Source organism: Choloepus didactylus, chromosome 4, assembly GCF_015220235.1.
Source record: "Choloepus didactylus isolate mChoDid1 chromosome 4, mChoDid1.pri, whole genome shotgun sequence".
Taxonomy (NCBI): Eukaryota; Metazoa; Chordata; class Mammalia; order Pilosa; family Megalonychidae; genus Choloepus; species Choloepus didactylus.
The window spans coordinates 45,824,807-45,850,062 of NC_051310.1; the positions used below are offsets into that span (position 1 = coordinate 45,824,807).

Here is a 25,256-nt window from a genome sequence, read left to right on the forward strand (position 1 = left end):
TCATTAATGCTAAAATGATTCCAATAAATTGATAGTTTTTGTCATTTCCATTAAAATAGCAAAGCATTTTTCAAAGTCCTTATAATATTGCTAACGATGTTAATATATATGAATGTTTTGGTTGTGTGAGGTAATTCTTTTCCTCTTCACAGTGGTAGACTGTGTTAATACAACAATTTTTTTAAAATTTTTCACTAATGAGACAGTAATTGCCATCAGAATCCTACTGAGACATAGCTTTTTAAATCCTACAGGCCTAAGGACAGGTTTCACTGTATTTATGATGATTTTCATATAAAGAGCATCAAAATGTTCTCTTTTGTATAGAAGATACACTGCATATTTTTATAAACGTGAAAACACAGGAGAAACAAATTTAACTAGGAGATTACAGGTTCCCCTATCTAGCAACTAAACGGAAAACAAATTAACAGAATGCTCCTTTTCAACAACTTAAACTTTAATTAGCAACCCTAAAAAAAGTGCCATATTAAAGTTTTTAATGTTTGAATAAGAAACATAGTGACCAGTTTTAGTATAAGTTCCAATGTACTGCAAGCAAAATCATACTCTGCTTGAAATACTGATTGTTTATGAAGCACATTTACAGGAAGATACTTTTCACGACACCACTAATTTCAGAGTTCCCTTACATTATAAAGATTTCTAGAAATATAATTTAAATGATATTTCCCCATGATATCTTTTAGTTGATTGACTGTACTTGGCAATTAATGTCGTTTGAAACCCAAGGTACTCCTAGCTCCCAAACACAGAAATTATCATTTACCATTCATCAGGGAAATTAACAAAATTCCAGATTCCCGTTTTTATATTATAATCTTTACTAAAGCCCAAATGAAATGTAAAGGGAGAATAATACCTTTCATGATGTCCCAAATCTGACAAAAATTCATCTGCACGTCTTTGGAGTTCATTTCCTTCTAAATTCTTTAATTTCTTCAATTCACTCTGTAGAAAAAACCAGAGCTCTTTAGCTCCATTTTCAATCCTCCTTCTCAGGATTTCATGATCCTTACCCAGACCTGAAGTTGAAGAACACAAAGTAGCAGCATTTCTGATATTTTAATGAAAGGAAATTTTCATTATTTGTGCTAATGCCAATATTTTGAGGAGGAAAAGCACTGTATAATCACCTACCATTTCTGGTTTGTTTCTTATAATTTTCAATCTGTTCTTTGGCCTTTACAAGCTGCTCTTCTAAAGCACGTACCCTTCCTGCAGCCGGCCCCTGATCAATGGGGCCTTCTGCTATCCTATAATTCAGGGAAGAAAATATAAACATTCAGCTTGTAAGTTATGAAAACAAAATATACACTTACTTTGTTAAAAAATATTTATAGATAAGTTTGCAAGGCACTGAAATATAAATAATAGAAGCATCAAATGAAGTTTTCTCTTTAAAGGTAGAGGATAAAACATAAATATTAGATAAATACTGAACAAAAACAGGAAAGAATAATGTAGATCACAGATTTATGATTTCTTAATTGAGGAAACTTTAGCACTGAATTCTAGGAACTTTCGTTCTATTAGAGTGCCAGCATCAGCGGCAAAGTGGTCAATTATTTGTTAACATCGAGAATAATAAAGATGAAGTAGAGGCTAGGGAAAAGGCTAAAGGGAATAAGAAAGCATGTATCTGAACATGCGTCTATGGACATTACATACAAAATACAAAATATTTTTAAATTAATCACAATAGCAGGCTATGTAAAACCCGTGCTCAAATTCATGCATTCATGACCTTAGTATGCACTGGTTTTATAAGGGAGAGAATGACAGAGTAGAAGATGAAGTATATTAGAAAAAAGAAATTTGAAGATTAATATTCTACTAGCTTCTAACAGCAACAATAGTATCAGTAAACAATATAAATTTTGTTGGAACAAATCCAGGATCTCTTGTTTATATTATCAACCTACTGGTACACTTCTTTTTATATTGTGCATCTTTCTAACATGTTTTGTTTTTATGTGACTTTCAGCATTATTCTGCACTGTATTTGGCTATTAAATTTTAGATAGATGGATAGACAGACAGACAGACAGATAGATAAATTAGTGGTAGGATGCATAGTGGCCCTTAAGATAACCCGTATCCTAATCCCTGAAACCTGTGAATGTTACCTTATCTGGTAAAAGAAATTATGCATATATGATTAAGGATCTTGAGATGGGATGATTATTTTGGATTATCTGGGTGGTCCATAATTATAATCACAAGAGAGGCAGAAAGGGATTCTACTATAGAAGAGAAGGCCATATGCTGCTGTCTTTGAAGGTGAATGAGGGGCCATGAGCAAGGAACACATCTGTAGAAAAGGCAACAAAACAGATTCTCCCTTAGAGCTTCCGAGGGAGTACAGCCCTGCTGACAATTGATTACAGCTCAGTGAAACTCATTTTGGAATGCTGGCCTCCAGAACTGTAAGAAAATAAATTTCTGCTGTTGTAACTTACGAAGTGTGTGATAATTTGTGTCAGGAGCAAAAGGAAACTAATACATGCATACATACACACATCCATCCACATATGTATATATATGTCTGTATTTAAATATATATGTATGTGTGTGTATTTATATACATATCTCCATCTTTATGAAAAATTATTGTAAAGATTTTATAATGGCTGAATTTTCTTACAGTCTATTTAAATAAGAAAATATCTGCAAAAGTACTTGGTACAGTATCTGGCACAAAACTTTATTACAGCTAGTCATTTTAGAAATGAGCAGTAATTTATATCATATATCATTTTTATCACATATTATATCATAACATATATCTATTATTACCATCACAATTGGTTTAAAGAACTTAGTTTTTAAATTAACTGTCTCCCCCTTGGGAAGACGGTTGCTGCAAAGGAGAGGCTAGGCCTCCCTATAACTGTGCCTAAGAGCCTCCTCCCGAATGCCTCTTTGTTGCTCACATGTGGCCCTGTCTCTCTAGCTAAGCCAACTTGAAAGGTGAAATCACTGCCCTCCCCCCTACTTGGGATCAGACACCCAGGGGAGTGAATCTCCCTGGCAACGTGGAATATGACTCCCGGGGAGGAATGGAGACCTGGCATTGTGGGACGGAGAACATCTTCTTGACCAAAAGGGGGATGTGAAAGGAAATGAAATAAGCTTCAGTAGCAGAGAGATTCCAAAAGGAGCCGAGAGGTCACTCTGGTGGGCACTCTTACGCACAATTTAGACAACCCTTTTTAGGTTCTAAAGAATTGGGGTAGCTGGTGGTGGATACCTGAAACTATCAAACTACAACCCAGAACCCAAGAATCTCGAGGACAATTGTATAAAAATGTAGCTTATGAGGGGTGACAATGGGATTGGGAAAACCATAAGGACCACACTCCCCTTTGTCTAGTTTATAGATGGATGAGTAGAAAAATAGGGGAAGGAAACAAACAAACAGACAGACAAAGGTACCCAGTGTTCTTTTTTACTTCAATTGCTCTTTTTCACTTTAATTATTATTCTTATTATTTTTGTGTGTGTGCTAATGAAGGTATCAGGGATTGATTTATGTGATGAATGTACAACTATGTAATAGTACTGCGAACAATCAAATGTACGATTTGTTTTGTGTGACTGCGTGGTATGTGAATATATCTCAATAAAATGAAAATAAAAAAAATTTTAACTGGAAGAACTTAAATTCAAATGTCAACTATGTCCTTCGATGCAAAGTCAGTAGATTTTTTTAATAGTTTTTCTAACATTTCTTACACAACTGATGAAGCCAAATTAAATATAATTATTTATACCACTACAGAACATATGGTTAGTAAAGAATCCCCTGTTAGAGCTATACAAGAGTAAAGGGATGCATTCTACAACTACTTAATAATTGTACGCATTAGTATTGAAAAAGAGAATGAAAAATAACTATGCTCCAATTAGAAGTGTCCCAGGCTGCAGAATATGAATGAAAAAGACTTCATTTTTATATGACAAAGAGAATAATGATAAAACAAATGGAGTAATTAGGTGCACAATTACCCAACTTATGAGCACAAATGTATATATATTCACAAATGAGGCATTTCTTAGGATATAGTTTTAAAACTAGAAGTTTTTAAACTTAGCTTTTAATTTCTTTCTGAATTATGATGCTGGTTTCTAGGAAATAATTTAGTTACTACCTCTTGGGATTTATTTTGGCAGCAATATGCCATGGGACAGAGATGTCAGGATACCAAATTTCAGATCACACTTTAGTGAGTCAAAAACTTCAGACAATAGAAAGATTACTTTTAGGTTTTCCTTTTTATCTTACTTCTTCACATTACTGGGAAAACATCAGGAGAAAATAGGCATGAAAAAATAGTACACAATTGTTTCAGCAAATTTCCAGTAAGTACTAAATTCAATCTCATTCTAATAAAATGTGTCTGGACTAGTGATTTCCATTACATTATTATATACAATGATTTTATCCAACTGTAGATAAAGAAAGGTATTGGAGAAGCCATTGTCAAAGAATTACACAAGGCAGGCTGATTTCTTCCAAACCTCATTCAGAAAAGTGTCAATCTACACAAGCAGTCCCTTTTTTGAATAAGTATGGAATGGAATTTTCTCATCATTATCAATATGCAAAAGATAAATAGACCTTCCCATTCTAGCCAAGATTAAATAACAGAGATAATATTTACCATCATGCCAGAAACAACTAAAAATCCAGACAAATTGTATGAAATCATGCTTTTCAAGGCAATGCAATCAGGCAAGAAAAGTTGGTGATCCCTAGATTGAAGGAAGATGGCAGAGGAGGAAGTTCTAGGAATGAGTCCCTCCACCAGAACAACTATTAAACAGACAGAAACTGTCTGAATCAACTATTTGGAAACTCCAGAGTCCAGCAGAACACTGTGCAGCATCCAGGGTAAAACAAGAGAAAGATGCTGGTAAGTCACTGTAAAGGCCAGTGAATTGCACTGCACTCTCCACTCAGTGGCCCATACCTCAGTCTTGTAACTAACAACAGTGAGGCACCAAAACAGTGAGACACCTGGTGTAGAGTGATGGTGCCAAGGTGGAACATAAAGACCCAATTCCCGAACATCCAGGGATATATGGTCCCACTGCCGATCTATGCTCTTGATTAGCTACTTCAGATTGCTGGGTGTCTCACCTGAGAGCAGCCACTGTTCCAACCCACCCCAGACAAAAGTGGTGGAAAAAGTATGCTTCCTCAGAGCTGTAAAGGACAGTTGAAGGGCTAAATTTGCTGAGTAGGTGCCAAGTCAAGAAAGAACAGCTTTGCGAAGCTGGTGGAGAAGCTCCATGCCCCCTTCTGTTCCATCCTTCAATCCCTCCCCAGAGCAATTTGGAAATGACTGGAGCTCCCTTGGTGGGTTCTTAGCCTTTTTCCAGTTGGAAAACAATGACTTGAAACTCGTCTCTGGCATGGACCCTACCCACCCCACCCCCCCCACAGGATTTCCCTTCCAGGAAAAGTAGCTTGAATTAATGAAAGCAGTAAGAAACAACTGAGCCAGACAGCCTAGGGGAAAGATTTACCTGTTTTACCTCCTGCAGTAGAAGACCTGGGAGAGGAGACCTGTTTCCAGATAAGTAGAGGGAAGCATTCAAACTCCTATAAACAGAAGAACTCCTAAGATACAGTACCTTAAAGGAAATAGAGATGGGGGGAAAAATACATCTGACAAATAAAATCCAAAGGATAAGATAACTGATTCAAGAACTGCCTTCAAAGTAATAACACTGACTGTGAATGGATTAAACTCCCCAACTAAAAGATATAGATTGGCAGAATATAAACCATCAATACATTGTTTACAAGAGACTCATCTTAGACCCAGTGACACAAAGAAATTGAAAGTGAAAGAATGGAAAAAACAAAAACAAAAACAAAAAAAAACCATTCCATGCAAGCTACAGCCAAAAGAAAGCAGGGGTAGCAGTACTAATTTCAGATAAAGTAAACTTTAAACCCAAGGATGTCATAAGAGACAAAGAAAAACACTATATACTGATAAAAGGGACAATTCACCATGAAGAAATAACAATCATAAATGTTTATGTACCCAATCAAGGTGCTCCAAAGTACATTAGACAGAAACTGGCAAAACTGAAGGAAGTAACAGATGTTTCCACAATAATTGTGGGAGACTTCAATACATCACTCTCGCCTATAGATAGATCAACAAGACAGAGAACCAATAAGGAAATAGAGAACCTAAACAATGTGATAAATGAATTAAACTTAACAGACATATTTAGAGAATTACATCCCAAATTACCAGGATATACATTCTTCTCTAGTGCTCATGGAATGTTCTCCAAGATAGATCATATGCTGAGGCATAAAACAAGCCTCAATAAATTTAAAAAGATTGAAATTATTCAAAGCACATCCTCTGACCACAATGGAATGCAACTAGACATCAATAACCATCAAAGATCTAGAGCATTCACAAATATCTGGAGGTTAAATAACACACGCCTAAACAATCAGTGGGTCAAAGAAGAAATTGCAAGAGAAAATGCTAAATATCTAGAGACAAATGAAAATGCGAACACAACTTTTCAAAACTTATGGGATATAGCAAAGGTGGTGTTGAGGGGGAAATTTACAGCTCTAAATGCATATATTAAGAAGGAAGAAAGAGCTAAAATCAAAGAACAAATGAAACTGAAGAAGCAAGAAAATAATAAGCAAATGAATCCTACAGCAAATAGAAGAAAAGAAATAACAAGGATCAAAGCAGAAATAAATGATATGGAGAACAAAAAAACAATAGAGAGAATAAATAAAACCAAAAGTTGGTTCTTTGAGAAGATCAACAAGATTGACAAACCCTTAGACAGACTGACAAAGTAAAAAAGAGAAGACTCAAATAAACAAAATAATAAATGAGAGGGGGGAATTACTGCGGATCGCAAAGAAATTTTAAAAAATCATAAGAGGACACTATGAACAATTGTATGCCAACAAATTAGACAATTTAGAGGAAATGGATAACTTCCTGGAAACAAATGAACAATGCTAGAGTGACCAGAGAAGAAAGAGAAGACCTCAAAAAACCAATCAAAAGCAAAGAGATCCAATCAGTCACCAAAAGCTTACTACTAATAAAAGCCCAGGGCCAGATGGTTTCACAGGGGAGTTCTATCAAACTTTCCAAAAAAGAACTGACACCAATCCTACTTAAACTCTTTCAAAAAATTGAAGAAAATGGAACACTACCTAATTCATTTTATGAAGCCAACATCACTCTAAGTGCAAAATCAGATAAAGATGCTACAACAAAGGAAAACTACAGACCAATCTTCCTAACGATCACAGATGCAAAAATTTTCAACAAAATATTTGCAAATCGAATCCAAAGGCACATTAAAAAAATCATACACCATGACCAAGTGGGGTTCATTCCAGACATGCAAGGCTGGTTCAACATAAGAAAATCAATGTAATACAACACATTAACAAATCAAGAGGGAAAAATCAAGTGATCATCTCAACAGATGCTAAAAAGCATTCAACAAAATTCAGCAGCCTTTTTTGATAAAAACACTTCAAAAGGTGGAAATTGAAGGAAACGTCCTCAATATGATAAAGAGCATATATGAAAAACCCACAACCAGCATAGTGCACAATGGTTAGAGACTGAAAGCATTCCCTTTAAGATCAGGAACAAGACAAGGATACCAACTGTCACCACTATTATTCAACATTATGCTGGAAGTTCTAGCCAGAACAATCCGGCAAGACAAAGAAATAAAAGGCACCCAAATTGGAAATGAAGAAGTAAAACTGTCGTTATTTGCAGATGATATACTCTTATATTTGGAAAACCCTGAGAAATTGACGACATAGCTATGTGAGCTAATAAACAAATTCAGCAAAGTGGCAGGATACAAGATTAATGCACATAAGTCAGAAATATTCCTGTACACTAGAAATGACCTAACTGAAGAGACACTCAAGAAGAAGATTCCATTCTTAATAGCAACTGAGAAAATCAAGTACCCAGGAATAAACTCAACCAACAATGTAAAAGACCTCTACACAGAAAATTACATAACTTTATCAAAAGAAATAAAAGGGAACCTAAAGAGATGCAAAGATATTATGTGTTCATGGATAGGAAGGCTAAATGTCATTAAGATGTCAATCTTATCCAAACTGATTTACAGATTCAATGCAATTCCAATCAAAATTCCAACAACCTACTCTGCAGACTTGGAAAAGCTAGTTATCAAATTTATTTGGAAGGTAAAGGTGCCTTAAATTGCTGAAAACATTCTAAAAAAGAAAAACAAAGTGGGAGGACTTACACATCCTTACTTTGAAATTTATCATAAAGCCACAGTACTCAAAACAGCATGGTACTGGCATAAAGATAGACATATTGATCAATGGAATCAAATTATGGATATGGAGATAGACCCCCAGATATACAGCTGACTGATTTTTGATAAGGCCCCCCAAATCACTGTACTGGGACTGTATAATAGTACAGCCACTCTGGAAAACAGTTTAGCAGTTCCTCAGAAAATTAGATACCAAGGTAACCTACAATCCAGCAATTTCACTTCTTGGTATATACTCAGAAGATCTGAAAGCAGTGACACGAACAGACATTTGCACACTGATGTTCACAGTGGCATCGTTCACAATTGCCAAGTGATGGAAACAATCCAAATGTCCTTCAACAGATGAGTGGATAAGCAAAATGTGGTAAACACATGTGATGGAATACTACGTAGCAGTAAGAAGGAATGAAGTCTTGAAACATGACAACATGGATGAACCTTGAAGACATAATATTGAGTGAAATAAGCCAGACAGAAAAGGAGAGATATTATATGTTACTACTAATGTGAACTTGTGAAACAATGTAAAATAAGTGTCTTATAATGTAGCATATAGGGGACCTAGAGATAGACAGAAGTTGGTGAAGGGGGAACAATAATCTAATATGTACAGATATGACAATGAGGGTGATCTTAATGGTATGGCAATGGACAGGTGTGACTAAGGCTCATTAATGGGATTCTAAGTATCAGTGACACATTGAAGGCAAACATTTATGTAAATGGTTGTTTAAAGGCATATAACCCACAGAGTAGCACCACAAACCTGAATAAGTGTTAGCATGATATAATTATATGGTATTACACTGGTGTAGAGGGTTAACAACAGAGTGAAAGGAAAAACTACCCATTATGAATTAAAGACTATATTTAATAGGAATATCTTACCAATACTACACTAACACTAGGAATGAATAATTAGCAGCTGATTAAGAACTCTGGGATGTATTATGTTATGATAATTGTTTAAAGTTGAGAGTGATGATGATTATATAACTAAGTGAAGAAAATTTAAGAAATTGACTGTTTATCCTGGGATAGAACATAGATTAAGTTAAGTTAGGAACCCACTACTGAATAAATCAAGCCCTCGACATGAGGCTTGCTCTTGTGAAACTTAGGGTTGTAAATAGGAAGTTAAGCCCTCCTATAGTTTTGCCTAAGAGGCACCTCAAAAGAACCTCTTTTGTTGCTCAGATGTGGCCTTTCTCTCTCTAAGCCCAACTCAGCAAATAAATTCACTACCCCTGTTTTAGTTTGCTAATGCGGCCAGAATGCAAAACACCAGAAATGGATCGGTTTTTATAAAGGGGGTTTATTTAGTTACACAGTTACAGTCTTAAGGCCATAAAGTGTCCAAGGTAACACATCAGCAATTGGATACCTTCACTGGAGGATGGCCAATGGGTCCAGAAAACCTCTGTTAGCTGGGAAGGCACGTGGCTGGCATCTGCTCCAAAGTTCTGGTTTCAAAATGGCTTTCTCCCAGGATATTCCTCTCTAGGCTGCAGTTCCTCAAAAATGTCACTCTCAGTTGCACTTGGGATATTTGTACTCTCTCAGCTTCTCCAGAGCAAGAGTCTGCTTTCAATGGCCGTCTTCAAACTGTCTCTCATCTGCAGCTCCTGTGCTTTCTTCAAAGTGTCCCTCTTGGCTGCAGCCCCTCTTCAAAATGTCACTCACAGCTGCACTGAGTTCCCTCTGCCCGTCAGCTCATTTATATGGCCCCACTGATCAAGGCCCACCCTGAATGGGTGGGGCCACGCCTCCATGGACATATCTCATCAGTTATCACCCACAGTTGGCTGGGGCACATTCCATTGGAAGAATTACAATCTAATCAACACCAATAGGTCTGCCCACACGAGATTACATCGAAGATAATGGCATTTGGGGGGACATAATACATTCAAACTGGCACAACCCCCTCCCCCATGAGGGACATGAGTCCCAGGGGAAAGAATCTCCCTGGTGACATGGTACATGAATCCCAGGAACAAGCCTGGCCCTGGCAGCAAGGGACTGAAAATACCTACTTGACCAAAAGGGGAAAAAAGAAAGGTAACAAGCTGAGATCATAGTGGCTGAGAGATCCCAATAGAGTTGTGAGGCTATTCTGGAGGTTTCTCTTATGCAAGCTCCAGCTAGACATCCCAAATGGCCTCAGTATGCCATGCTCTTACCAAAAGTAGCCTCCAAATACCTAGGACCCTACTTGAGAGTCTATAAAAAATGCACTAAGTTTTATCTTTCAGAAACTTAAATCCACCAGTGTTCCTATACCAGACAAGTCCTAAAACCCAGAGGCAACAGTGTCTTCAAGATCAACAATCAGATGCAGCCCCCTTCCCCATCCTGTCGATACCCCCTTTCAATATGAACAAGTTAGGATGCTCACTGCCTAGACACCCCTGAAGATGGAGAAAGAGATTAAGTGAGAGGAAGGGGTAGCAACAAACAAGATAAGATTTAACAAAGATCTATGGATACTGAAACTTTATATATATACATATATATATATATATATATATATATATGATGTTATATATATGATGTTGGGGTGTAGGAATGGCTGGATGGAGGTAAATGACATGGTATAACTGTGGCCTACAGCATCCTTTGGGATTTGCTCTATAGGTGCTCACTGAATTGTGCCTTGAAGGTCTTTACCTTTCTGTATATACCTTCCATTGCACAGTAAGGAAGGGACTGAGACTGTGGAACTGTAATCTAAAACAATTTTTTACATTACCAATATAACTGCTTGTTGAGCTGTACATCAAGAGGTGACACCTTTCTGTATGTATGTTATATTTTACAATAATAGAAATGGTTGAATTTGTGGAACTGTGACCCATGACATTTTTTGAAATTTGCTCTTTCTCCACTTGTGAAATCATACTTTGAAAGTTATCACTGTTATGTATATATGTTAAAAGTTCACAACAACAAAACTCAATTGTATTTCTATATTCTAACAAAAAAATTGAACTTGATAATTAAAAACATTATTATTTACAACAGTATAAAAAACATAAATTAAGGATAAATATGGCAAAAGATGCACAAGATCTGTAAATTCAAAATTACAAGAGTTCTAAGAGACTTTTTCAGAAATTGACAAGCTGATTCTAAACTTCATATGGAAATGCAAAGCTAATGGAACAGCCAAAAAAAAAAAAAAAATCTGAAAAGGTGAACAAAGAAGAATTAATACCATGTGATATCAAGACTTATTGTAAAGCTATCATAATCAAGACAGTAAAATATTTTATAAAGGTAGACAAATCAATAAAACTGAATAGAGAATATAGAAATTGTTCCACACATACAGAAAACTTGTTTTTATCAAAGTTGCAAAAGTAGATTAGTATTGAAGGGGAAGTCTCTAAACAATAAAACTTCTAGGAGGAAACAAAGGAGCACAGCTTTGTGACATTCAGTCAGGCAAAGATTCATTAGACTTGACACAAAAGCATGATGTGTAAAACAAAAAAAAAAAAGAAAAATTGGAACTTATTGAAACTTAAAACTTATATTTTAGAAAAGACACTGTTACAAGAATGAAAAGGCAAACCACAGACTAGAGAAGAAAATATCTGCAAATCCTGTATCTGTTAAAGGACTTGTATTCAGAGTACATACAGGACTCAGGACCCAACCATTAGAAAACAACTCAACTGAAAAGAAAAATGGACAAAAACTTTGAACAGACACTTTACTTTAGAAGGATACAAAAAATAGCAAAAAGTACATTCAAAGATGATCAACATCATTATTCATTAGGGAAAGGCAAGAAAGGTGGACTATGTGGCTGCAGCGTTAGATATGTAGGCCGACCTGGTTCACTGCTTACATATGACACCGTGGAATATAAAATAGTAAATCACTAGGATTCCAGCATGTGATCGTCAATTCCTATTGAAAATGCCTTTAAGAATGTCTACTTATTAGGTTTTGATGAGAATTGATGCATGTTTCAATAATTACAAAATTCTCCTGAATTTAAAGTTTGATGACAATCTTTACTTAGACAAGAAGCTACCCTTCTAATACTCAAACATAAGCCCTAATCTTCTAGGAAATGTAGCCAAATCTGTAAAGATGCACCTTGTGCCAGTTTGAATACATTGTATTCCCCAAATGCCATTGTCTTTGATGTAATCTTATGTGGGCAGACTTTATCAGTATTGATTGGATTGTAATTCTTTGAGTGTTTCTTTGGAATGCACCCCGCCCAGCTGTGGGTGATGACTCTGGTTGGATGGTTTCCATGGGGGTGTTGCTCCGCCCATTCAGGGTGGGTCTGAGTTGAGTCACTGGAGCCATATAAATGAGCCGACGGACAGAGGGAACTCAGTGCAGCTATAGGTGATGTTTTGAAGAGGAGCTACAGCCAAGAGGTAGCTTTGAAGAAAGCACACGAGCTGCAGATGGGAGACATTTTGAGGACAGCCATTGAAAGCAGACTCTTGTTCTGGAGAAGCTGAGAGAGGATAGATATCCCGGGTGCAACGGAGAGTGACATTTTTGAGGGACTGCAGCCTGGAGAGGAACATCCTGGGAGAGAGCCATTTTGAAACGAGAACTTTGGAGCAGACGCCAGCCACATGCCTTCCCAGCTAACAGGTTTTCCGGACACCATTGGCCATCCTCCAGTGAAGGTACCTGAGTACTTATGTGTTACCTTGGACACTTTATGACCTTAAGACTGTAACTGTGTAACCAAATAAACCCCCTTTATAAAAGCCAATCCATCTCTGGTATTTTGCATTCCGGCAGCATTAGCAAACTAGGACACACATCAAATTATGAAAAACAGCAAATCCCTGCTTTAGTCAGAAAAAGAAAAAAAACAGCGAATTAGAAAACTAAATGGAATGTTTTTACAGCCCTCCCAGAGAAAGTAAACCTTTCTCATCAGAAATGCATAAACTAATTCATCTAAAACAAGTGGCCTTTCTTAAATACTTTCAATAATTATACTAGGAATATTGGAAAGAATAAAGATCTTAAGAAAAAGAACCTAGGAGCAAATAAATATTAGGAATGAGAAAGGGATCAAAACCACAGCTAACGTAAAGAATTCTGAAACTCATAACAAAATACTATGACCATTTTTAGTCACTTAATTTTAAAATATGGAAAAGATAAACAAATTTATAAGAAATTAAATTACCAAAATAGATTCAAGAAAAAAGAGAAATCTAATCAGGAGTAAAAAATCTGTATAATAATAATGATGACAACAATAATAATAATAAAAAACACTAGGTCCAGCCATTTTATATATTAGTTTTATAAATCTGTATTAAACAGTTATCTAAATCAGTACTTTCTGGGAAATATAAAAAAGAAAGGAATTTCTTAAATTCCATTCATGAGATTAGTACAAAAATGATATAGAAGTAGACAAGGGAACAATTAAAAAAGGAAAATTAAAGGCCAATTCAATAATAAACTTATTTTCAAAATCCTAAATTATATATTAAAAATATTTCATAACTATCTAGACTTTATCTCAAGAATACAAGTTAGTTTTACCCCCAGAAAATATATTAATCTAAGTAATTGTGTTAAATATAAGGCAATAAATTAAATTACAATCTCGATAGAAACAGAAAAAAATCATTTGATAAAATTCAACATTTATTCATTATAAAACTCTTAGCAACAAGGAATGGAAGGTAATTTCCTTAACCTGGAAAGGAGAATTTATGAAAAAACTAAGTAGATATCACACTCTATGGATCAAATTATCACAATATTCCCTTTAACGTTAAGAACAAGAGGAGGAGGGACTACTTACTTCTATTCACCACTATACTGGAAACCTTAGCCAATGTAATATGATAAGACTTTACAAATACAGGAAAGAGAGAAACAATTCTTGTTATTCTTAGATGATGTGATCTTCAATGTAGAAAATCTAAGATAAACTACAAACTATTTGCACTAATAAGAGTACAGGAAAATTGCTGGATACAATATCATTGTACAAAGATTAGTTTAATGTGACTATACAATGACAATCACTAATTACAAAATGTTTTTTTTTGTTTTTTTAGTTTTTTAGAAAAAACTATTTCAATGCACATTTAATTTAGTATCAAGAGTGGAATACAAAAGGCCAAAATACAATGAAGGAACATATTCCCCTGTTAATACCAGTGACAATGCTCTTTCAAAATGTGTCTGTTGAATGAATGGAGATTTAATAAATTTCACTACTGAAAAAATAATGCAGTGAGTCTCATCACATCCAATATCCTTATACAATCTAATTGTGAAATGAATGTTTATAATGCTTCAAACAGTTTAAACCTGCAGTTTTATACCACACCTTCATGTTTGTACAGACTCAGTAAGATTATCTGCAGTATTAGCAACCATTCAAAGAGCAAACCATTGGCTAAAAGCACATACACTTAAGGCTCAATCAAATAATACAGAGCCCCAAACTAAATGTATGAACTACATGTACTGACATCTATATTTGATTGACTCATGACTATTAAAAGTTGGTCCTTGGCAAATAAAACCCCTTAAAGGCAAAATTCACTTCATTTGAGCCCCCTCCCCACTGGTTCCTCAAGGGGGCTTTGCAAATACATTTCTATTCTCTGCCCAAACTACTCTGGGATGTATCGGGGATTCAGACTAACCTGTACAAACCAATCAGATCTCACTCCTATCCAAAGTTCCATGTAATTACAGTGTTTGAATAAATTGATCATACAAGTTAAATTATATAGTGCGCTACAGAAAACATAGATTTTGCACCAAATAAACTCTCTTCCTTTGGTCTCACACAGAAGTTGAAGTTTTAAAACACCATCAATACTGTCCTTTACTCTTTAGTGTGATTTACCTTAGTCCTAACAAAGTCCATTTTGTTCATATCTCTAATTGAAGTCTGATCTCTTTTTCAGCCTCTTTAACATGTGCTGTATAGAGCAATGCTGACATTCAAAGCTGCTGAACTTTGGCTTTAAGTCTCAGGGCTCATGTTACACAGATACCCAAAGTTCAAGGGACCAACCAGGTTATACCCAAAAAGCTCAGCCTCTCAGAATTTAGAAATAGCCATTACAATTCAGGAATAGATTTAACTGCTCTAAGAGCTTACAGTCTAGGAACCTTTACAATAAGCTTTCCCCTGATAACTTATGCTCTCAGAGTTTACATATTATAGTTACTCCATATTAGTGAGGCATTATAATGTTTGTTTTTTCATTTCTGGTTTATTTCACTCAACATACTGTTCTCAAGGTCCATTCACCTAGTTGCATACCTCACAACTTCATTCCTTCTTCTAGCCTACTCAATATTCATTGTATGTATACACCACAATTTGCCATTCCGTTCATCAATGTACCCTCAGGCCACATCCATCCATTGCAAATTACAAACACTGCCACCATAAACCCCACTGTGCAAATGTCCATTCTTATCCCTGTTCTCAGGTCTTTCGAGTATATACCCAATAACAGGGTTGCAGGACCATATGGCAACCCCACACTTAGCCTCCGGTGGAACCACCATACTGCCCTCCAAATGGGCTGCAACATTCTACTTCAACACCAACACCAACAGTGATTAGGTACATCTTTCTCTCCACATTTTCTCCCACACTTGTATCCCTCTGTTTATTTTTTAAACACTTTACACACCATAATTCCCTCCTAAGTAAGCAATCAAAGGTTCACCATATAATCACGTTTATGCATTCACCACTACAATCTATGAGGACATTTCCATTTCTTCTGTAAACAAAGAGAAAGAGGAGAAAAAAGAAAAGAACTAAAAAAGAAGAAATAAACATAAAATAAAATATAGTTTAAAAGTCAGACAACACAACCAATGCCAAGAATCCTATACCCCTCCTTTATATGCCCCTATTATAGACATTCAGCTTTGATGTATTGCCTTTGTTACAATTGATGGAAGCATATTACAATGTTACTGCTAACTATAGACTGCAGTTTGCATTGATTGTATTTTTCCTGAATACCATCCCACTTTCAACACCTTGCAAAGTTGACATTCATTTGTTTTTCCTCATGTAAAAACATTCTTATGTTTGTACATTTAATCACAATCATTGACCACTCTAGGTTTCACTAATTTATACAGTCCCAGTCTTTATCTTCTATCTTTCCTTCTGCTGTCATACATACCCCTAACCTTCCTCTTTCAACCATACTCTCAGTCATCTTTCTTCAGTGTACTTACAATATTGTGCTATGATTACACAGTATTGTGATATCCATTTCTGGATCTATACAGTCAATCCTCTTGAACATTCTATATTCCTTTAGCATCCAATGCCTGATCTCTACCCACTTTCTATCTCCTGTTTTATTCATTTCTGCACTTAGGACTTCTGGTTGGCAGTTTTTCTCTTTCAGTGTCTTGAATATATCATACCACTGCCTTCTTACCTCTATGATTTTTGCTGAAAGATTCACACTTAGTCTTACTGAGCTTTCCTTGTATGTGATGGATTCTTTTCTCTTGCTACTTTGAGAATTGTCTCTTTGTCTTAGCCATTTTTGCAAATCTGATTAGTAAGTGTCTTGTAATAGGTCTATTTGGATCAATTCTGTTTGGGGTATGTTGGACTTCTTGGACCTGTAATTTTATGTCTTTTATAAGGGTTGGGAAATTTTCATTGATTATTTTCTCCATTCTTTCTGCCCCCTTTCCCTTCTCCTCTACTTCTGGGATACCTATTATGTATATTTGTGTGCTTCATGTTGTCATTCAGTTCCCTGAGACCCTGCTCATATTTTTCCATTCTTTCCCCTATCTGTTCTTCTGTGTGTAGGATTTCAGATGTCTGTACTCTAGTTCACTAATCCTTTCTTCTGCCTCTCCAAGTCTGTTGTTGTATGTCTTCATTGTGTTTTTCATCTCTTCTACTGTGCCTTTCATTCCCATAGGTTCTGCCCTTTGTTTTTGCAAGCTTACAAATTCTTCCTTATGGTCACCCAGTATCTTTTTTATATCCTTCCTCCCTTTTGTCACATTTTCTTTCAACTCACTGATTTTATTTAGAAGATTTGTTTGAACTTCTTTAATTAGTTGTTGTTCAACTCCTGAATCTCAGTTGTTAGTTTGTTCCTCTGACTGGGCCATGTCATCCAGTCTTCCAGTTTCCTGGTATGGCTCATGAATTTTTGCTGTCTAGGCTTCTGATTCTCTTGATTAGTTTATTCTGGAGGTTGTTTTCTCTCTTTTGCCCAGGGTTTTCTTGTTGGTTGTCTTTGATCTCTATCTTTTCTCTGTTTCTCTCACTGGCCAGTTGTCAGATTGGCTTTGCCTCAGTCTTCCCCCCAAATCAGGCACCCACTGCAGCCTTCCACAGGGATGGGAGGTAGGCACTGGGAACCCCAGCAAGTTCACTGTGTGGTAATAGAAATATGCTGGCTTCAAGTGGTGCTCTGTTTTCCACCTGCCAATAAGACCTGGGTTTGTTTTAGAACCCTGCTTTAACAGTCGGTTGTTCCATATTTCTCAGCCAAACCAATTCCAGGTTTCCATACAGGGTATGTAGACCAGATCCTGTGATCCTAAGAAAGAGTCTGGAGCATATTTTTAAAAGTGTTTCAATTCTCTTGCACCTTCTGTACTGTGTAGCAGATGGTGTTGTTCGGTAACTTAATTGTCCTCAGAAGCTGCTTTGGTTCAGAAACAGGCTGCATCTACACAGGTGAAATTGTGGTATTCCTATGCCCAGACAAAGTCTGGCTTGATGTGGGGCTCTACCTGTGACAAAGTACTCCCTCAACTGACCCAGTAATCCATCCATCCCCAAGGCAACGAAACGGCTGCTGGCTGCTGCTTCCCTCAAGGGATGTGGAAGGGCTTTCAGACATAGGGCTGGAAACACAGTCTCTGTCCAAGTTTTTTCCGTCTCTTTGTCCCTCACTGTCCTGGGCCTTGAAATGTCCTCCCCTGACCCCTGGGTCTTCAAATGGTGGTAGTATGTCTCACTGCTGTGTGAGATTTTATAGTCTATGTCCATGGTGGGAGGGGTCCAGCCTGCTGATACTGTGCCTTTCTCACACTGAAGACCAAGTAAGGGGGATAGGAGAGGACCAGCTGGTCTGGGATGGAAGATTCCTACCTGATATTTCCTCCCTTTCTTCAATTTGGCATTTGCAGGGTACTTCTCCAGTCTATGTCCTCCTCCAGAGTTTCAAACAATTCAGAATTGTCCTTTTTTCACTGAATCTCTAGAGAGAAGTTTTCAATCACTGTTTACATCACCATGTTGATGACATCACTCCCCCTATTTGAGTTTTAACCCAGAAGTTCAAACAACAAGCATGAAATCCACAATCTTACTGGCAAAACTGATATAATGTCTCTAAGTCACTATCCTCAAGGTCAAGAGCGATGCATATTCCATTTTTACATTTTACTGCAGTTTTACATATTCATGGTTTAAAACATCTAGGATTTCATTCCTCCAAATTGTCTGAAGACACAGAGTGCCATAGACTTAAGACTTCTATTTCTCCTTCTGTTTTCTTCAAACAGAAACATTTTTTAAGTGACTATATATTCTAGAAGGGGAATTTTCAGAGGTGGCTACTTCTTTGGAATAGTCCAACCACATCAGGTCTCTGAAGCAAGGTGAGGGGAATGAAAAAAAAAGCTGAAACCCAGGGTTCATCTGGTAAGTTTTCCATTAATCCCACAAGCTGGACAGTATAGGAATGTGGCTTTTTTGGCTCAAAAAGTCTGAGTCTTGGTGTGGAAACGAGTACTTGGCTGTCCCAACATAGCTTTCTCGTAGTGCGTGTCGGAAATCTTGACTAGGGAGTATGATTTGTTTACCTATCAGGAGTAAATGTCTAGGCACTCAGTTCATTTTTGACTTGTTCCAGTTTCTTTAGCCTGTTCCAGTTCATCTTTCATTTTAGGAAGAACAAGTTGATCCCTGGGTCTACCACTGCTGATCTCAGTTGGGCAATGCTAGGCTGCTGGACTTGCTTCAGGTACTGGATTTGGGTAGTACACTCTTGTTCTTGGTCACTAGCCTCATTACAAGGAAGTTTTCTCTGCATGCAGACTCTTGCTGTTATTGCTTTAATTTTTCTTCAGATTCCTTTAAGCCAGTTACATCATTAAAGTTAAGATCTGTGTACTTCCCCTCTAAAGCTTGCACCTATGCCTCATATTGTTTCCATCTTAGAATTCATCTCGTGTCATAATTTTGAATTCTGTTTCATTCAGTTGAATGTTTTTGGGAAGAGGTTCTCCATTTGTTCACTTGAATCCTCTCTAGGCCATGGCCGTGCTGGCGCCATCAGGTCACACAGGCCGAGGCCGCACTCCCCACCTGCAGCCCATTGGGACCAGCTCACCACCCCAGACTGCACCGCCTCTCCCACCGCAGCCCGGGCTCTCCCCTTCATTTGCAGGTCTCGCTGCCACAAAATGGCACTGACGGAGTAACAAAATATATTTTTTTAAATGTCACATTTATAATGGCAACAAAAACACCTCAAAAATACCAAGAAATAAATCTAACATAGGAGTAATATAACTTGCGTGGTAAAACACTACATTTTTTGAAGAAGCAATTACTCCCCAAGTTGATCAGTAAATAAGATGCAATTCTAATCAAAACTCCAAAAGGATTTTTTTATTGAATTTGAGAAGATGAACCTAAAATTCATATGAAAGAACAAAACACCCAAAGTAGACTAGATAATTTTGCAAAATAAGAAAAGGGAGGGAATATTTACAATATCAGATAACAAAATAAAGCTACACTAATGAAAACAGTGTGGTAATTGACCCAGGATCAGTTAAACAGACTAACAAAACAGAGTAAATCACCTAAAAACAGATCTCTGTTTACATAACAGATGTATAGCTCTAAAGTACAATGGAAAGGATAACTTATTCAATAAATGAAGCTGAGATAAAGGCTGCCCATTTGGAAAACGTGAAACCTAAATTATCTGACAATCCAAACCTTAAAATTTTAGAAGAAATTTTGCTTTCTTCATGGCCTTGGGTAAGGGAAGAATTTATTAAATAAGATTTTAAATAGCCAACTATAAAGGGAGAAATTGGTAAATGTGACTGACTTAAAATTAGGAATTCCTATGCAATAAAGTTAAAAGACAAGTCATAGATGGAGAGAGGAAAATGGGAAACATAACTGATATAGGATTAATAGCTAGAATATATAAAGAACTCCTTCAATTCTATAAGTAAAAAACAAATAATTCAATAGGAAAATGTGCAAAGTGTATGAACTAACAATTCATACTGGGAACTTTATTAATGAATAATCCTGAGAAGTTATCAACTCTTTTGGTAACCAGGTATTCCAATGAAAACTGAGATATCATTTCTCATCCATCATACTGGCAACAATTAAAACGATATGGTGTGTTCATGAGGATGCAAAGAAATAAACTCTTATATACTAAAGATAAGGATGTAAAATTAGAACAAACACTTTATAAAACATTGCCAAACTGCTCCAAAGTTGAATTTGTTGAATAAATGAACTAACTAACAGACACATCACTGACTACTTAGAGCCAGGGGGAAAGAGAAGAATGAAGTGGAAAAGGCAGGGACATATAGCAAAGCTCTGTCATGTAGTGTTGTCAACTGAAAATAGGGAGAAATGAAAACACAACATTTGTAAAATTGATATAAAAGCCAATGGAAGATCCAATTACATTTTCAAAAATCTAACTGACACACTTTTCACAAATTCATGCTTTGCATTAAGAAATGAATTCTTCTAAAGAGAGAAAATACCCAGGATAGTGGTGGTAGGGAAATTTAGGTATATTACCATAGATTTTCTAGGAGTTTCCAATGTCAGCATTGTTATCAAAGGCTTCTACTTTTAAAACCCATGGGTCTTTGGAGAAATTTCTTTCTCCCAAAGATGTTTTTCAACAAAAATAGTTAATTTTTTTCATGTACTCTAAAGAGCAAGAATTCTTGGTGAGAATATCTTTTGGGTATTAAATTTGCCACATATTACATTTTTCTCAGAGCTTATATACCAAGTAAAACTGATAAACTATTACTGGAAATCTCCTCTTACAAGTACGTAAGAGGTGAAAGGCTTTATTAAAGAATGGAAAGACATTGGTTGTCCATCAAGTAACACTACTGCAAATCTTTTAGATACAAAGTTCAAAGGTATAGGAAAAAATTATAACACTACAATTATTAGTTTACTAAATGAAGCAGAACACTTGTGACAAAATGTTGAAAAGGGACTTGTAAATCTTACAGACCAAAGAATACCTTTGGCTGGTCTGGCCAGGAAAAAATCCTGGAGTTTTTCTAATTATAAGCTTCCTGCAACGCAGTGGGCAAATCCTTTATATGACATAGGTTTAAACTCAGCTTCCTTATCACCCTGTATCAGCAATCCTCTATCATGAGTAAGAATTTAGAATATTTATGAAAATACACCTAACCAAGAAATAAATACATTTGCAATTGACTCTTTTGCTTCATTTAAGGCACACCTTTGATTTTTAAGAAATGCTTTAAGACACAAATGAAGCAAAAGCTGTCAGGAGGAGAGGGGGAAAAGACAAGGAATTTTCAAATGATCTTGGGTTACTTTCTTTTCTCCTCTCTTCCTCAGTTACTTTCCAAAAAAAACAATTAATCATCTTTCATATACGCCTGATACTAGCACAGACAAAATATTTTGAAACTGTTTTTTCTATTTATTTTAATGCTGATGAATTATTCTGTTTTTATAAAATGGGGAATAAGTCTCAGGTAAAATTTGAATTTTCTGTTCAGGAACTTGTAAAAAAATTTGCTCTACAAAACACAAACATTTGTAAATTTTTGCTTAACTACTGAATAAAATATATCTTCAAATAATATCTAAGTCTTTGGAATAGATAAATGTACTATTACAGAAACATAACACATCTACATTACTTTCCACCACAATTCAATTATGAAAATAAATAAGTTGAATTGGAGAAATGAGGAAAAGATCTCTACCGAACAAAAACACTTAGAGCTAAAGTAGTCTGGCTTTAAATAGACATATACATACACTTTTTTCTCCAGAAAAACAAGGATGTGGGGAAATTTATATATTTACAAACCCAATTTGAAGCGGAAACATATATACTTCATACTACAACTCTTTTAACTTAAGCACATTGATAGGTTGCTATTAATATTTTTTTATATATCAGGCAGGGCACATTAGTCCATCTGAATCCTTATAACAAAACTGCTGTGTTTTCAAAGCATTCAAGTCTACAAAGCAAGGTTTTTATTGCTTTCTTTTCAAAATTTTTATTGTGGTAACATATATACAAAACAAGGTTTCCCACTTTAATCACTTTCATGTGTACAATTTAGTGATATTAATTGCATTTGCAATATTTTACTATCTTCACCATCATCTATTACCAAAACTTCTCATCACTACAAACAGAAACTCTATACACACTAAGCAAAACTGTCCCATTCCCCCAGTTGTCTCACCCACCAACCCCTGGTAACCTGCAATCTATATTCTGCCATCCTGCAGCATATGTAAGAACTCTACTCCTTTTTATGGCTGAAAAATACTTTATTGCTCATATACACTACATTTCATTTATCCATTCATCTGCTGACAGACATTTAGATTGCTTCCACTTTTTGGCTACCCTGAATAATACTGCTATGAACACTGGTGTACAAATATCTGTTTGAGTCCATGTTTTCAATTCTTTGGGGTATATACTTAGAAGTGGGATTGCCAAGTCATGTGGTAATTTTATACTTAACTTTCTGAGGAACCACCGAACTGTTTTCCATAAGGACTGTACCATTTTACACTCTCACCAACAACGTACAGATGTTTCTATTTTTCTGCATCCTTGTTAGCACTTGTTATTTTCCATTTTTAAAAAACAGCCATTCCAGTGGGTGTGAAGTACAATCCCATTGTGCTTTTGATTCACATTTTCCTAATGACAATGATATTGAGCATCTACTCATGTGTTTATTGTCCATTTGTATATCCCCCTTAGAGAAATATCTATTCAAGTCCTCTGCCCATTTCTTATATGGGTTGTCCAATTTATCTATTTTTTTTCTTTTGTTTTTCAGGCTAAAGACTGCATTGCCTAATCCAAGGTCCTGAAGAGTTTTCCTGTTTTCTCTAAGAGTTTATGGTTTTAGCTCTTACACTTAGGTTGTTGATCCATTTTGACTTAATTTCTGTAGATGTGTGAGGTAGGAGTCCACTTTCTTTCTTTTGCATGTGGATATCCCGTTTTCCCATCAACAGTTGTGGAAGACTATTTTTTCCTCATTGAGTGGATGTGGCACCCTTGTTAAAAACCAATCAGCCATAGAGGTGTAGGTTTATTTCTAAACTCTCAATTCTATTCCATTGGTCTATTTGTCTGTCCTTATCCCTGCACCACATAGCTTTGATTACTGTAGCTTCATAGTAAGTTTTGAAATCAGGAAGTGTGAGTCCTCCAACTTTTTCTTTGTTTTCAAGATGGTTTTGGCCATTTGGGCCACATGCCCTGCCTCATAAATCTGATGATTGGCTTTTCCATTTTTGCAAAAACAGAGCTGGAATTTTGATCAAGGTTGTTTTGGTTCAATCTGTAAATCACTTTCGGTTGTACTGATACCTTAACAATATTAAGGCTTCCAAATCATGAACATGGGAAGTCTTTCCATTTATTTAAGTCTTCTTGACTTTCTTTCATCAATGAGCTATAGTTTTCAGTGTACAGTACAAGTCTTACACCATTGGTTAAATTTATTCTTAGGTATTTTATTCTTTTCATTGCTATTGTAAAGTAAATTGTTTTCTTGATTACATTTGTTTGTTTCCTAGGCTGCTTAACCAAATACCAAGAAATGGTTGCCGTAGACAAAGGGAATTCATTTGCTCATGCTTTTAAGACCAGAAAAATGTCCAAATCAAGGCACCATCAAGATGATGCCTTTTCCCTGTAGCATTCCAGGGTAGCTGCCGGGGTAGCTGCCAATGATCCTTGGCTCCTCAGTTTGTCACACGGCAAGGCACATAGTGTTATCTCTTGCTCTCTCTCTTTTCTTCTGGGTTCCATTGATTTCAGCTTCAGGCTGCTTCTTCCGTGGCTTTTTCTCTCTGTGTCTGAATTTCACGCCCCTTATCTACAAATAAGCATTCCTGAACGTAGTCTTTTGGGCTGTATTTTGAAATATTGGAAAAATTTTAGTTACAAGCCTATGAAAAAACAACAACAACAAAAAATAGTTTATTTCTGTAGCACAGTCTGGCCTTAATATGATTTAGAATCAGGAGAGAAATGACCTGAGAATGGCACCACAGAAAAGAACACTGAATTACAGTTGGAGTAGTTCTGCAAAGGAGAGTAGTAAAGGGAATAAGACGATGTATATTCAATCCTCTATTCATCTCTCTTGATGTTGTTCATAAGAAAATGTAAAATTTTACCTGTAAAGATTAGTGGAGAAAAGAAAAATGTCCTCACTGATTCAAATCCAGAGGATGCAATAGAACCTCCACCTGCTCCACCTCCACCTTATAACTAAGGGGCCAATAAAACAGGAAAGAAAGAATTTCCCCTATCTCCTCCTCCTCCTCTATATCCCCCTTTCCTTTACCAGAGGTAAAACAAAACAAAACAAAAACAAACAAACAAAAAACCACAAAAACAAATAAGCAAAAAACACCTGAGATAGAAATGGTCTTCCCCTCCTATACCTGTCAGGGTACTCAATTCAGTCAGGGCTGCTCTCTAAGGGCAGCAGCTGAGCAACTGGTAAAATTTCTCCCCCTTGGGCAAGTGCCTATAGGAGTACACAAACCAGGAGACCCCCAAAAATTTATA

The 25,256-nt window shown here is 36.2% G+C and overlaps 1 protein-coding gene and 1 pseudogene across 6 annotated transcripts in view; both read right to left on the reverse strand.

Annotated features, from left to right (window-relative positions):
* The window catches only part of FUT8 (fucosyltransferase 8), a 378,192-nt gene that overhangs the window by 118,571 nt on the left and 234,365 nt on the right, over window positions 1–25,256 (reverse strand). For 5 of the 6 annotated variants that reach the window (XM_037832507.1, XM_037832508.1, XM_037832503.1 and 2 more), the window contains 2 exons: window positions 1,162–1,277; window positions 884–1,046 (listed from right to left, as the gene is read on the reverse strand). The exons of the other annotated variant lie outside the window; for it this stretch is intronic. In XM_037832507.1, coding sequence (XP_037688435.1) covers window positions 884–1,046; window positions 1,162–1,277 — 279 coding nt within the window. The remainder of the gene's footprint in view (window positions 1–883; window positions 1,047–1,161; window positions 1,278–25,256) is intronic. 6 annotated transcript variants of the gene reach the window in all.
* LOC119530871 lies at window positions 19,221–19,653 on the reverse strand (annotated as a pseudogene).